Source organism: Nicotiana attenuata, chromosome 12 (genome assembly GCF_001879085.1).
Source record: "Nicotiana attenuata strain UT chromosome 12, NIATTr2, whole genome shotgun sequence".
Classification (NCBI taxonomy): domain Eukaryota; kingdom Viridiplantae; phylum Streptophyta; class Magnoliopsida; order Solanales; family Solanaceae; genus Nicotiana; species Nicotiana attenuata.
The window spans coordinates 40,603,629-40,618,995 of record NC_032000.1 but is presented as its reverse complement, the minus strand read 5'-3'; the positions used below and the strand labels follow the sequence as shown (position 1 = coordinate 40,618,995).

At 38.6% G+C, this 15,367-nt stretch overlaps 2 protein-coding genes across 3 annotated transcripts in view; one reads left to right on the top strand and one right to left on the bottom strand.

The window, feature by feature from the left end:
* Positions 1-473, bottom strand: part of LOC109236054 (DNA-directed RNA polymerase subunit beta''-like) — a 3,145-nt gene extending 2,672 nt beyond the window's left edge. Inside the window, exons 1-2 of the mRNA XM_019402284.1 lie at positions 421-473; positions 61-145 (exon numbers count right to left, since the gene is read on the bottom strand). Coding sequence (XP_019257829.1) covers positions 61-145; positions 421-473 — 138 coding nt within the window. The remainder of the gene's footprint in view (positions 1-60; positions 146-420) is intronic.
* On the top strand, positions 7,877-13,866 carry LOC109235602. Of its 2 annotated transcripts, none has more exons than XM_019401780.1 (14): positions 7,877-8,019; positions 8,674-8,833; positions 9,345-9,602; positions 9,813-9,987; positions 10,278-10,339; positions 10,583-10,746; positions 10,962-11,059; positions 11,492-11,550; positions 11,635-11,769; positions 11,848-12,095; positions 12,188-12,347; positions 12,516-12,591; positions 12,685-12,729; positions 13,328-13,866. In XM_019401780.1, the coding sequence occupies exons 1-14, from the start codon at positions 7,967-7,969 to the stop codon at positions 13,552-13,554; spliced, it is 1,920 nt and encodes a 639-aa protein (XP_019257325.1). In that variant the 5' UTR covers positions 7,877-7,966; the 3' UTR covers positions 13,555-13,866. The 2 variants fall into 2 exon arrangements, with proteins under 2 accessions (XP_019257325.1, XP_019257326.1); XM_019401781.1 differs by lacking the exon at positions 7,877-8,019 and adding an exon at positions 8,166-8,185.

Sequence of the window (15,367 nt, the reverse complement as noted above, 5' to 3'; positions counted from 1 at the left end):
GTGAAAGAGAACTAGAGACCTGGATGCTTGCAGAATAGATTCGTCGTGAGGAAAGCATACCACAAGTTCCAGAGACGTGGTGGCCCGAGAGGAATTGATACTAGAGAGGAAAGTACATTGAGAGGGACCTTTCTGCCTCACAACCCTAAATGTGCAGAGGAATTCAGAGAGAGATCAGGGATGGAATATATTCATAGGGACGTCAGAGGAGGCCAAATAAGCACTTTAGTAATGAGTTTTACACTATGTGCCCACATACAAAACTAAGGGCACCTAAAAGTACTAGGTGCGAAATTTGAACAGGTGAAGTCGATGGGCAGACAATCAACTGCTACTTGGGCTTTCTTGGAGGAAGATATCATTTGTATTTAGAAAAGGTGGCCATTGGATGAGGCGCCCGTCCGTGAGTTGGCAGAATACCTGCACTCCCGGGTACCACCGACCAGCAATGGTTGACAGCAGAGAGTTCCCATATCTGAGGAGAACTTAAACTTTGAAGCAAAGGGGTGGGAGACTTTCGTGTGCAGCAGGCTGGACCCCACTACTCAATGAGAACTCTCTGCCTATCTCCCGGGCAATCTGGTGGCTTCAATTATGGTCAGGTGTGCACCGATCAATGTCACGAAATGTCATGTCTGTGTGATCACGGGTGGCAATGAAGGTGATAGATCATATCCTTCCCACATTTCCCTGGACAATGTACTTTGAGGACTTGGAGGTAGAGAAACGGAAGTTTGATGTGAAGGTGAACCAAAGCTGCCTTTCTCCTGTAATAAGCCTAAAGAGTGATGACAACCCTTAAAAACAAAGATCAAAAGAAAGCACTATCTTCTACCTGGCATTCTGAAGAGCTAGTAGTAGTAGTCCCTTCTACTCAACTCCTACTAACACCAGATGTTGCCCCAGGACCCTCTACTTCCCACTACTTCCAGAATATTCCCTCATCCACAGCATACCCATTTGATTGCCTACCGTTTTGAGCCAAAACCTTGCAGTAATCAACAAACTGGATGCAGGCAACTACTTCTAAGCTATCTGTGCCTTCTTTACCTCGGCGGTGGCAGCCCAGTCGTACCCCCAACAACCACGGGTTCCAAGAGTTCAGTGGAGGAGACTCTCAAGCGAGCTTCTGGCAACCAGACAGAGATCTTGAGAACCAAGTAAGTCGATTTGGAGGCTTTTAGTGCTCATGGGAAGGCATATGACAGAGCTGAAAAGGGAGACAAAGAAGCTGAGAAAGACTCGAGCCTCCAGGGAGTCCGTGAAGGAGTTGAGGGCATAGTGGAGAAGTAATGAAGGCTGCTGATCACTTGCCATGAGCTTCTATTACATCTGACCCAGTTCCAGTAGCTCAGACTGAGCCGTACAAGGGTTGGAAAGGGCACCAAAGAGGAGGAAGAGTTGATCCCCCGACCGATGATGCAGTCAGAGTTGGAGGACCCGTAGGGAAGGTTCTTTCTAGCCAACCCAGGTCTCAGAGCACCTTCAGTCCATGCAGGCACGGGTTCAGGGATCCATCACTGGTTCTCGAGCAGTCAAAGGACCCATGGACCTAAGGCTCATTGGATCCCATGCAGACAGGACCATAGGGGAGTTTTCTTTACTCTCTATTTTTTTGTTTGAGCTATTTTGGTTAGTTAGGCATTTTTGAGGGGGGACAAAAATGCTAGCATTTCATTTGAGGGGGGATAGCCCTATTTTGATGAAATTTGGTTCTTGTTAAATATGATACTATTTTCGTTTTATTATGCTTTGATTTTATCTTTTGGTATGTACATATTTTACCAAGTTTTAGTTCATTTTCGTACTTTGCAACTTGGGTTTGTATTAATAAAGTTACTTTTCTGATGTATATATTTCATTTCCTCTATTTATATTCGTCTAAATCCCCATTTGTACTATTCTTTTACTTTCCGCATTTTTCTTTCATAGGCTTCTTCTTCATTTTCGGTAGCTTCTTATTTTGAGTTTTTGCGTGCAATAAGCTTTGGTTTTTCCTTAATGCCACGGTTCTTTCCAAAGGTGGAATCTGTGTGAACCGGGTGGCCTCTTCCGATGATTGGAATGACATGACAACCTTCTTAAGGGTTTGAGTCTTGTTTTCTTTTTTTTTTTGTGTAAATAGTAGCTAGTGAGTGAATATGTCTCAGGCAAAGCTTCATTGCGGCTAACCACAATTTGCCTTTGATCTTTATTGGTCAAAAACAATTCGGTGTGTAATAGGATGGTGATAGTTTGACCTTGAGCTCTTGTGTTTGGCCACAAATCATCAAGTGGTTTTCGGGACCATGTGAATTGGCTCAAATTTAGCAAGGGTCGTTGTGCGTTGTGGGCCCTCGACTCTGTCTCTTTAGCAATCCTATAGCTTGTGTGGTGAGATTTGAATTGCAAGTCCAAGTCCCGTGCCATTGAGTCTAGAACTTGCCCTGAATATTTGTCTACGCGAAATTCTAAGTGTAGTTTGACTTGAGAATTATAGGCTCTCCTTGATCCGAATGATATCTTGAAAACATCCATAGCCTTCCAATGATAATGTCCCTAGTCAACCCCTTTGAGCCATAGCCCTTTTTCCTTCAAAGACCACGATACAAGCCTTTACCCGTTCTAAAAAGACCCTCTCTTGGCACCCAATCTTTCCTTAGCACATGGCAAAAGTATAAGTTTGGGGGGAGAGACGAGGAATGCAACAAAGTGGTAAAAGGTACAAAAGCGAAGAAAAGGAAAGGCAAAAAGAAAAAGAAAGAAAATCAAAAAGTCAAAAAGAATGAACAATATAGAAGAAACGAAGGGATTCAATAAAAGTAAAGTGATGAAAGGCGTGGAAAGTGTAGAAAGGAGAAAAAGGTTTGAAATGAACAAGAAAGAGTGACAGTGTGTCTCTCTAACCCCTAAGAAAGAAGTAAATGACTTAAAAAGTCAAGAGAATGTGTGCCAAAATAAAGCAAATGAAGTGATTAAGGGAAGATGGAACCTACTTAGACCAAATATTTCCTACCCTAAACCAAAAGCCTTCACTATATCTCCACAAAAACCCTATATGATCTTGAGTTGAATGAAGCTTACATTAGTGGTGACTCACATAAGGGGAAAGCTTATGGTACTTAGAGCCGGACTTGTGATTTTTTTTTGAGAAAGATGAGTGTGTTTTCCACAATCTTTGTTCTGAGTGCTACAACCTAAAAGTGAGGTTTGCTTATGGAGAGTTGAGGAGTATGAGTTTGGGTTCCACAATGACCAAAGTAGTAGAAAGAGTTTCCTTGATGAGTTGAGTCAATCCTTGTTACTTTTGTGTCGCACTAAAACATGGTGTTTAAAAGGTTGAATGTTGTTAATGATTCATATGAATTGAGGGCAATTGTTAGTCCCAATTGATGCTAGATGAGGTCACTTTAGGTCAGCTGAATTTTCTTGGTTGTATTCTTAAGGAGGTGGGACTTATTTTGTTTTCTTGAGGACAAGCAAAAGTTTAAGTTTGGGGGAGTTGATAACTAGGGATTTTAGTTCATTTTACACTCCTTTTTACTTGAGTTTTGATTAGAAATGTATACAAATAGTCCCAAAGGCTTACATGTTGTACTTGTTTGTATGGTTTGGTCAAAAATGTGACAAGTAGTCAAAACCAGCTCAAAAAGGAGTGAAACTTGCTCAAGTACCAAGAACAAGTCAAGGCACTGCTGCAGCATAAAAACCACTGCAACCGCAGAAGACCCACCGCGGCCGCAGTCCATTTAGTGCGGTCCGCGGTGGAAAATATCAGAGAGATGCAATTTTGGAAGCTCAAGCACTGCGGCCGCAGTCCATTTTGTGCGGACCGCAGTAGCCTCATCGCGGCCGCAATCCATTTTGTGCGGTCCGCGGAGAGGAGATTCAGAGAGCTGGGAGTTTGGAAGTTTGGAAGGCATTACGGCCGCAGTCCATTTTGTGCGCACCGCAGTGAAGCTACCGCGGCCGCGGTGGCCAGATTCAGAGCCTGAGAAATGAAGCTAAAAAGCCTCACCGCGGCCGCGGTGCATTTTCCGCGGTCCGCGGTACCTCCGTCAGGGGTATTTTTGTCTAGAAAATTCGGCCTTGTATAAATAGTTCTTTTTCAGATTTTTAGGGTATCTAACTTTTAGCTGAGCACGTGAAGACCATTTTGGACCTATTTTGAGTAATTTTGTGGCTAGTTCAACATTGAATCTTTAATTCTTAGCTTGTAAACATATTATATGGGTTATTCTTTATCTAATTATTTATTTTCTTCCATTATTATGAGTAGCTAGACCCATTAGCTAGGGTTGTGGCTCAACCCTAGTGTGACTATTTAATGCGTCTTGTGTTTTAAGGCTTAGATGTTTATCGGTGGTTGATACTTGGACTAATTTATGTTTTCTATGTTGGATTAGTGGTTGCAAACACTATGTGCCTATTTGACTTGGGCTCTTCTTGAGAAAGAGAGTTTGAGTCTAGGAAATCAGTCTAACAAGGAATTGGGGCGTAATCAAGAGATTGATAGCCCCAATTAAAGGGTTAAACCTAGAGATAGTAATACCCGACTTGAGCCTACATTGCTTGCATAATTTCGACACCCTATTGGTCTTGAGAAAGTCAATTAGGGCAAAGTCACTCAAACTACCGAGAGGTATAGAGTGAGTATAATCGTGCATTGGCTATATCGCGATCCCAAACATAACAACTTGGCCTTAGACTTTAGAACCCGTCGAGTATTCACCTAGGGGAAAGTCATTTCCCTAGTGCCTCGTTACCTATTTAGAAAACCTTTCAAGCAATTATTCTTAGTTTAATTTAGCATCTCAATAGTATAATATTAGAAGTAAAAAAACGAACAATTATGATTGGAAGAGTAATTAAGAGCATTACGCATTGCTAGTTTAGATAGGAATTCAATTCCCAAATCAGCTCCCTGTGGATTTGATCCCGACCTTCTCGGGTAAAAGCTGCATCGACCGCTCTCGCCACTCTGTAGTGGTGTAGGGTTGGCTCCGATCACACTGCCTCCTCAAACCTACACGATCGCGCCCCTCATCACGCGATCGCGAAGAACAAAACGCGTGAACTCAGCTCCTGCCTTATTTCCTCTTCGCGAACGCGGCTTAGCCCACGCGTTCGTGGTTCACTACTTCACTAACCTACGCGATCGCAGCCCTCAACTCGCGAACGCGTAGAGTAAAAATCCTAGCTGCCCAAACAAGCTTTCGCGATCGCGAACCTATCCACGCGATCGCAAAGAAGGAAACCAGACCTGAACACCAACAAACTTCAGTAGTCTTTCAAGTCCCATTTCACTTTGTTAACCATCCGAAATCCATTCGAGCCCCCGGGACCCCAACCAAACATACCAACAAGTCCTAAAACATCATACGAGCTTAGTCGAGGCTTCAAATCACATTAAACAACATCAAAAACACGAATCGCATCCCAATTCAAGCCTAATGAACTTATGAACTACTAACTCCTACATTCGATGACGAAACATTGCAAATCAAGTCCGATTGACCTCAAATTTTACACACAAGTCATAAATAACACAACGGACTTATTCCAACTTCCAAAATCCAAATCCGAGCCCGATAACCACAACGTCAACTCTCGGTCAAACTTCTCAATTTCCAATATTCACCATTTCAAGCCAAAATCAACTACGGACCTCCAAATCACTATCTGGCCACGCTCCTAAGTTCAAAATCATCATACGAAGCTATCAGAATAATCAAAACTCCATTCCGGAGCCATTTACACATAAGTCAAAACGACCAGCCGAGTCGTTACATTTTTTCTCTATTTTCAAAAGCATAGAATATATGGCATCCTATGGAAATATTGGATCAAATGTAACTGTAATGCTTCTTGGCATAGTTCTAGTAGTACTTATAAATTTGTCTGAGCAGTATGAAAGTCAATCAAATGACATTTTCAATTCGTTTGACCAATAAATCATGGGTTCTCACCTATCACTACTTGAAAGTTTTTTCAATACTTACTTCATTTATAATTGTGTTGTGGACAATCAATTTAAATTTCACGTTTTCCTTATCTCAACTGCATAGGGGTTTAATTTTAGCTTAGAAGAAAGGCCTTAGCGTTTTAGATCTTTAAGTTTTTGTTTGAAAAAAAAAAAAAGAGAACTCTAACCCACGACCCGCCCCGCCCTGCATGTTTTTTTCAAAAAAATAATTGAACTCGCGCCGCCCCGCCCCGCATTCGCGAACTCTCTAATCCGCACAGTCCCATTACCATCCTTAATTGGGAGAGCCCCGAGAATTGAGCCTTGGACGTGTTTAGGGCACATAATCGAGTGTTAGAACGTAAGCATCACAGAATTAAGCCTCATTCGTGAGTCTAAGGGTATTTTGCAAGTGCCCCACCCAAGGGGGAGTCTCAAAAATACTTTTTAAAATACTGCTAGTAAGTTGAAATGGTACAATTTATTTTAATAATTTATTATTACATTCAGTCCCATAATAAGTGACTGTTTTGTTTTTTTTTTTATTTTGGTCAAAAATAAGTGTCCTTTTACATAATTTGAAATATTTTCAAGGGGCTCGGATTGTAAATTTGATTCCATCAATTACTAATTATTAACTTGTCTAAGTTCCGTCTGGTACAGTTGTTAGAAAAAGATACAATTGTTAACCTTTTTATTTTTTATTTTTTTATTTGATTTCATATTGTGATGAAAGAAGTTCTAATACACGTAATTGGGAGGAGCTCGAGTCGTACGCTAACAATTTGCTATTGAAAATAGACTCAAGAAATGGTTAACAGATAAGGGTAAGTTGGGTGAAGATCTCCGATTTAGCTATTTTATGCCAAAATATTAGTATTAGCATCTTAAATTATTTGAGGAAAGTTGATATTATTCTGAAAAGATAGTCAATAACAAACCGTAATATTTTTCGTTTTCTCTCAAACTCTGTCATTAATAGGTTTTTACTTCAAAATTAGGAATTCCATTTGTCATTAATTAGCATGTCCCTTTTAGTTGTGAATTGTGATGCATTTTTCTAATTTTCTCGGCCTCGCTTTTTGATTTTAGTAAGGTAGCCTTTATAATGCTTTGGAAACTTTTGTAACAGATTTATTTATGGACGGCGCTAATGCATACAATACCTAGTCTCAGTTTCAAGTTCGTTAATATAAATTTGTACTGATCATATTTATTATTTAAGCTCATCTTAAACTAATATTATAAAAATAAAAAATACTATAAATTTTCTGTATTTTCTATTTATATATAAATAAATTTAAGATGCACTTTATTACCAGAATCATGGAAATAATCCTAATATAGAATTCAGTATTATTTTAAACTTCGTTTGATTGCCAATACTAGTGTAATTTAAGACTCAAATGTTAGTATACATGCAATGTGAGAAAACAATCTAAGAATTAGCCCAAAAGAAAGAAAAAAAAAACCAAGAATTAGCGATACTTGAATAAAAACAACTCATTGCAGAGATTATCGATCCTAATGTTACTAACCGCCCCTTTTAGTGCTGAATGCGTAACAGAAAAAAGACATGAGAAAGAGAGAGAGATAGCAACAGCACCTTTGTCTGCTGACACTTGCCGCTTATGCCGACAAACAGTATCCATCCGATGATTACGAGTGATTTTATTTTGTGTCACACACAACTTACATTAGTTGTGTGAAGCCTATTTTTATCTCATATATTTGTTGACCAATATCTTACACTTTTCGATTCATAGAAATTTTGGAATCACATAGTTATAAGATAAAAAGAGTTATTAATTGTGTGAGGCACAAAATAAAATTTTTACAATTCCCAATCACACTTTTTCAGACATCATCTTTTACCCCCACCTCACTTCTTAACTAACCCCCTTTTCAGGCCAGGCCCCTATGTAATAATTATTATAAATCCTTTCGTTTTTATCATATAAATCTTCAAAACCCCAAACTCAAAAATCACTCTAATTTTAAAGAATACTACACTGAAAAGGGATGATCTTGAAAGCTTCTTTTTTCATCATCTTCTTCACTCTTTTTCTTCACTGGTAACTTTTCTATACTACTTTCTCCTATTATTTTCACCATTAGTAATTTTTTCTATCAATCACTTTGGATGTTGTCATTTTATATAAATTTCATGCTATAATTAAGTGGTAGGAGTACTGTGTTGGAGGAAAATAAAAGAATGGATTAAATGAAATTCTGATGCATGTATGCTTGATATTCATAGGCATCTCAAATAGTGTTTATTCAAATGTTTTTCTTGACATTGTAACATTTCTTGGAATTTTTCTATGCTAGTTTCTGATAATTGTTTTCTAGCTTAATCACGTATTATGACACATACTTCATCGAATTTCAGCATATTTTCTATCTACTTGAGTATACTTTAAACAAAAATGGTATTGATAATAAGTTCTGTACTGGAGAAATAAAACCCAAATCTATTTTTGATGGAACGAAAAATCCTGAAGCATTTGGCCAATATTTGCTCAAAGGATGCAAGTTTTGATCTTTTGGGTATTATCATCATAGTGGCATCTGTTAGGCTGTTAAGAGTTGGGTGGTACAACAACTTTTTTACTTATGAGTTTGTAATTATTGATTTTCAATAGTTTCCCATTAATAAATTGCATGTATTCTTGAAAAGATTTTTCTTTTATGATCAAATTGTAATATGTGGAGTATCTTAACCACAGGGAAACCTCGGAAACTAAATCTCAAGGTGAAATTGGACAAGCCAGCTTACCACCAAGAGGTTGGAATTCCTATGACTCGTTTTGTTGGACAATCTCTGAGGAAGAGTTTCTTAAGAATGCAGAACTTGTAGCACTGCGACTAAAAGCTCATGGTTATCAGGTTGTATTATTTTCACAAGAACCATAAAAATAGGCTTCAAGGGTGTGTTTGGTATGAAGGAAAATATTCCATGATAACCATTTTTTGGTGTTTAGTTAACAGAAAAATGGATTTCGAGAGGATACAACCCTTGCGACCTGCTCCCCTCTGACTTAGGACTCACTACCCGCTTGAAAGCCCTACTTCTGTCCATTTTCCTTGCAACTATTTTAACTTCAAATTATTTATTCCAACAAACATTTAGACATTGTTGTTAGTTTTTGGTGCTCAAAAGTTTCATCAAAACACTCCTATGATTTGGTTTTTTCTTTTTTTATTTTTTTTATTAATAATCTCTAATCCACATTTTTCCACAAAATATTTTCGTCACCACCAAACACCCGAAAACATTTCCATAGAAAATGACTTCCATCACAATGAGAATGCCTAGAATTAATTAGATTCTTTTACCCTTCCAACATGTTTTTTGCTTTCATCTCTAAATTTATGTCTGCTTTTGGATTCTATGCAGTATGTTGTGGTGGACTTTCTTTGGTATAGGAAGAAAATAGAAGGTGCTTATACCGATTCGTATGGTTATGACGTCATTGATAAGTGGGGAAGGATGCTTCCTGACCCTGGTAGATGGCCTTCCTCTCGAGGTGGAAAAGGATTTTCTGAAGTGGCCCAAAAAGTTCATAGCATGGGCCTGAAATTTGGGATTCATGTCATGAGAGGTTTAAGTAAACAAGCATTTAATGCTAACACCCTCATACTGGATACCGCTACGGTATTGCTCTTTATCCAGATGCAAATTCAACTTTGTGCTTTTATCTGTAGATATATATCCAGTCCAACTTCGTTGGACTGGAAATGCAGCTTCTTAGGCAAGTTCATACCATTTTTTATCCGAATGTGTTGATGATAGCTGATAAACTTCATCTTAATACATATTAGTAGCTATGATAAATGCTTGACTTCTTGGTGATACATCCAACAGGGCAAAGCTTATGAAGAGGCTGGTCGACAATGGCGTGCACAAGATATAGGAATTAAGGAGAGGGCTTGTGCGTGGATGACAAATGGTTTCATGAGTGTGAATACCAAGTTGGGAGCTGGAAGAGCATTTCTTAGGTCACTTTATCAACAATACGCTGACTGGGGTGTTGATTTTGGTAAGACATGTTCGTTAACTCAAGACTTTTATTGGAACATCTGTTTCGGTGGGTTATGATGAATTCATGCTGATGAGTCGATGTGTTCAAGAGTCTGATTTTCACATGAAACCATGTAGACTTTGATGTCATAAAACCATTGATTCTTCTTTCTAGGGAAACTTTTTTTGAGAAGCAGGACTAATCCTTGTTTGTGGTCATCCAAGCTAAAGGATCCCAGATCACTGTTTAACTGTTGAGTTTTCTGTGCTTTATATTAAAGGAACTTTCCGTTTTCTCTTCTTCTTCAGTGAAGCATGACTGTGTATTCGGCGATGACTTGGATTTAGATGAGATAACTGTTGTTTCAGAGGTAAGATTGCTAACTTTCTTCTCCTTAACGCACTTCATCTTGCCCCTTCTATTGGTGCTACGAAATGATTTTACTTGCTGTAAACCACCACCCTACTAGAAAAGGGGAAGGAAGAAAAGCTGAGAAAAAGGAAAATGGAAAGAAAGAAAGAAGAGCAAGTAAACATAATGGCTGAAACATTTTTGTCTTTCAATTGATACATTTTTGTAATAATGGCAAGTTAGAATGTTTACCTGTCTGTAGGTATTGAACGGACTTAAACGGCCTATCGTATATTCCTTGTCCCCGGGAACTAATGCAAAACCAACCATGGCAAAGGATATAAGTGGTTTGGTCAACATGTATCGTGTAACCGGTGATGACTGGGATGATTGGAATGATGTGTCTGCGCACTTCAATGTTGCTAGGTAATCGTGCTATCTGTTCTACTAATTTGTCAGGATTTTCTCATTTTTCCTAGGCTTGCTGCCAAAAGTTTTTTGTCACATTGTGATTTGGGATTGCTTATCTAACATTCAAATTGTGTCTTGGCTCAAGTTTTATTTTTCTGGTTTGTTATTTGGCTGTGACACTACTTTCTTATTTAACTGTTGACATTGGTTTCTCCTTACGCTTGTGGCAGGGACTTTTCTGCTGCTAACTTAGTAGGAGTCAAGGGCCTGAAGGGGAAGTCGTGGCCGGACTTAGATATGCTACCACTTGGATGGCTAACAGACGCAGGTGAAGGATAATACTTTTCTATTTATTTTGTTCTTCGTCTTTGTTAAACTGTTAAATATATCATCATTTCAGAAAGGATTCTGTATCAGTTCGCTGCAAAGTCAGGCTCCGTTGGTTTATGTTTATTAGCGCAAGGTTCTCCCTATATTATATAGGTTAAGGAGATGAATACAGATTATTTCTCCAACTAGAGACATCTTTTGCAGAAGCTAAAAACTAAATGTTAAACAGGACAAAGTCCTCATATAATAAAGATACGACTTCTCCTACAATTTCTTGTGCTTAGCTTACGTAGTGAGGATTTAGATATGAACCAATTTAGTTAATGCGTTCACCAGTTACCTCTTCTACGAGATTTATGCATTCCTATTGGTCGAAACAAAGAGGAAAATATGGCATCGGAAGATTATTTAATACTCCATTTTGCTGCAGGTTCAAATCTTGGTCCACACAGAAATTGCAGGCTTAATCTGGATGAGCAACGGACTCAGGTACTTTTGCTGCAGCCATTCTCCAAATATGACATAGCTCATGTGACCGGGCTTGTATTCAATGGACTTTTCCTTTCTTGGCAGGTGACTCTATGGTCGATGGTCAGGTCCCCTTTCATCTTTGGTGGAGATATGAGAAGGCTTGATGATACTACATTCAATCTTCTTACAAATCCTACTCTGTTGGAGATTAACTGGTTTAGCTCAAACAACATGGAGGCATGTGAATAAATTGATTCGACTTTTGGCTTCACTAAGGCACATAATTCAATCCTAAGCTGATGTTTGTAAATGCAGTTTCGTTATGTAACAGGTTCATTAAGTTCACCTGGAAAGCATGGTTTGACCCACAATTCCAAGAATGAAGGAAAGACGAGTGTGCTGGAGACGAGAGTTTTGGTTCTCAGGAGCTGCAAAGATGTGAAGGCAAATGGATGGTCCACTAAAGTTCTTGACAATGATGTAGCGCAAGTGTGCTGGGAAGAGAGCTCAAATAATCGCACCTCACCTTTTTGTCTATACAAGAGAAAAGCAGCTTCAGCATCGTAAATATCTTCAACTTCCTCTGATTCATCTGCTTCAATCATGATTTTGTTGATGCTATCTTTGTCAATCATCCTAATTGTTGTTCATGCAGAGAGGGGGTGATGGTATATAACCACCAAAGTCACGGAAAGCTTCACTTATTGGTAACAGAGAGAACAGAACTTTGTTTTAGTGCATCTTCAAATAGAAAGCTTACATCCAAGGAGTCGAGCAGAGGTTCATTTTCACGATGCAGATCCCATGCCAACCAGGTAATTTAGTTTGAATAATCAGACTTTCCATGAACAATTCTGATAGCAGCACTTCATGAACAAGTTCTGTGCATTCTTTGAATAAAAAGTAGAAACTCTTGAAGTTTCATTCAGTCCACGGTGTCTGCTAATCACTGGCCAACTTTATTGCTAATATTTTCATAACAGATGTGGGAGTTGAACAACAATGGAACACTCAAGAATAGTTATTCTGGTCTTTGTGCTTCCTTGGATATTGTCAAAGGTCATTTTGTTTTCATCTGAAAAACTTGCCTACAGTCTACTTGCTTTTCTATAATCTAGAGATCGCTTATGTAGTGATTCTTCTTCCGTGCAGCTTCGTCTGGTGGAGTTAGGTCCTGGCTTGCAACTGGAAGGAGAGGTATGATTTCTCTAACCAAAACTCAATCCAACATAGAGGAGACAGAATCTCAGTAGCATAGAAGGAGAATACATGTCTTCAATGGATGGCAGTGATAAACAGTCTTAATTTGTTAAATATTGAAAGACTGAATGAAAAGGGATATAAATATGGAAATTGCAGTAAATTAATCTAAGTTAAAGAGATGCAGGCGATCTTCCACACTTGTTTAAAAGAGTACCTAAGGTTAAACTAAAAGAGTCTAGTCCTGATCGATAAGACTATAATAGGGATTGAGGGACTAAGCAAATTTGAAACAAGACTATTGTTGTGTGTTAATAGATACGAGCTTATTGGCTGAACGTTGGTGTATGGTATAAATAAAGCTATAAAATGGAAGCCTACACGTGTTACAGATCCTTGCAAATGTCTCAACTCCCATTTCATCCACTTCAATTAGAGCTTGCAGATCAACTATTAGATGGGTATAAATTATATATTATTGTAGCTCAATTTATCTTGATGGTGTAAAAAGACTTGCACACTGTTGGTGCATAGAAATTATCTACTACTTAGTAGTACATTATTTCAATCTGACATTGCTATCCTGACATTTCAGGAGAAATCTACTTGGCTTTCTTCAATTTGAACAACCAGGTGACGGATATGTCAGCAAAGATATCAGACATAGCCAAGGCAATTCCTGCTAGAAGAAGAAGTTCAAATGTTACGACGTGCACAGCCAGAGAAGTATGGAGTGCCACAAATCTTGGAGCCATAAAGGATTCAGTATCTATGTCAGTAAAAGCTCACGGTTGTGCGCTCTTCGTCTTGCACTGCAACTAATCCACCTCTGCATCAAGTCCACGCTGTATCCATCTACTTCTGTTGGATGTTACTGATATGGAATATTACTATCCTTGTGTCTATTTCTTTTTGTGTATCATTATCATTAGAAGTATGGCGAGGGGACGGAGCAGTCTTTTCGTTCGGGTCATCTCTAAGTCCTCGTCGGGAGGGTCATACAATCAACCCACCTGTCTCAGAGTGGCGCCAAGATTCCCAAGTTGTCTCATCACATCCACTTTTGGAGCCCTCTGCCTTTGAGTAATAGACAGATTTTCTCGTATATAAAGAAAGAGATTATTGAAGGTAGTAGACTCATCTATCCAGTAGTATGACATTTTTTTCCCTTTTCTACCAGAAAGTTAAATCTAACAAAATCCAGACTATTTTAGACTAGACCTTTCGATACAAAGATAGAATGGAAGGTAAGAAAGATGGTGCAAGGTAAGCTAATAATTAATGTAATATATCTATGCATGTTTGGTGGGTATCTGTGTTTAGCCTGATTGATACGACAAGTATGTATTGATTTTATTAGTTTTGACTGACCAAAGACAAACGTAGTTGTTTTATGTTCTTTTGTGGAGAAGTCAATTCTCTTTAAAATTCTAGCCGAGGGGAACTTCTGGTAAAGCTTGAGAACCCTTACATAAATGAGAATTCTGTAGGTAACATCGAATTGACTCCAATAACATCAACAAATGTGGAATACATAAGGAAGTTCAAACGCCAAGTAATTCCCATTTCGAAATAAATGGTTGACTAAGAAGGAATAAAGCATATGTCATTTTAAATTATATATCAGGAAAGATCTGGCATAATTTCATGGATATATATATAGTGACAGGAACAAGCGTCAAACGAGTAAACTTTTTAATGACTCAGGATGCGTCGAAGCCAAATTGAGTTGATTTCTCTTTCTTTCACTTAAAAAGATGACTCAATTCCTAAGTGTAAAAAGTTCAAAGAACACAACCTGACTATCGAGCTTGAATACAATTTTCCGATCAATGTCGGTTGCTTTGATTGATTTTATATTTACTGGGGCTGTTGAGACCCAAATCTGGTGATGCATCATGGTTTTATTGAGTATACTTATTAATCCTATTCTCCGTTCATATTATTCATTATACAATATATAGTTAGTAGATATAGTTAGTTAGCTTAGTTGACTTACATGCATATATACTTGGAAAACTAATGGAATTGATTAGAGAGTTCTCATTATACCAAAATGTACTATGCGTGTTAGTGCTCTCACTCACTCTCTCTCTCTCTCTCTCTCTCTCTCTCTCCTCTCTCTCTCTCTCTCTCTCTCTTCCACTTCTCTCATTCTCAGAATTTTCTTGAAAACTCCATTGAAGCTCAATTGTCTTGAGCTTGCTTACAATCATAATATGGTATCAGAGCTTGGATATTAGCTCGGATCCTGTCAGCATCTCCATTCTTCGTTCCCAAATTCGTCTGCTTTTCGTTGCTTGCTAGGGTTTCAGCAATTACCCTTCAAATCTGCAATTTTTCCAAAAATTGAGAAAACTCGACCTAATTGATTCATCTATTCGCTGAGTAGACTAATATACTCCTTAATTTTACCAAATCGGAGCTTCGCACATGGCCATCGATCAGACTGAAGAAACCACGTCCGGCACAAGTAGAAATGACCAATTGGTCATCGATACAGATAGTCCTCTCTACATTCATCCTTCGGATAGTCCTGGAGTGACCTTAGTACCAGTTCCGTTCGACGGAATTGGATATCGTTCCTGGAGAAGAAGTGTGGTGCGAGCCCTGTTGGTCAAAAACAAATTAGGGT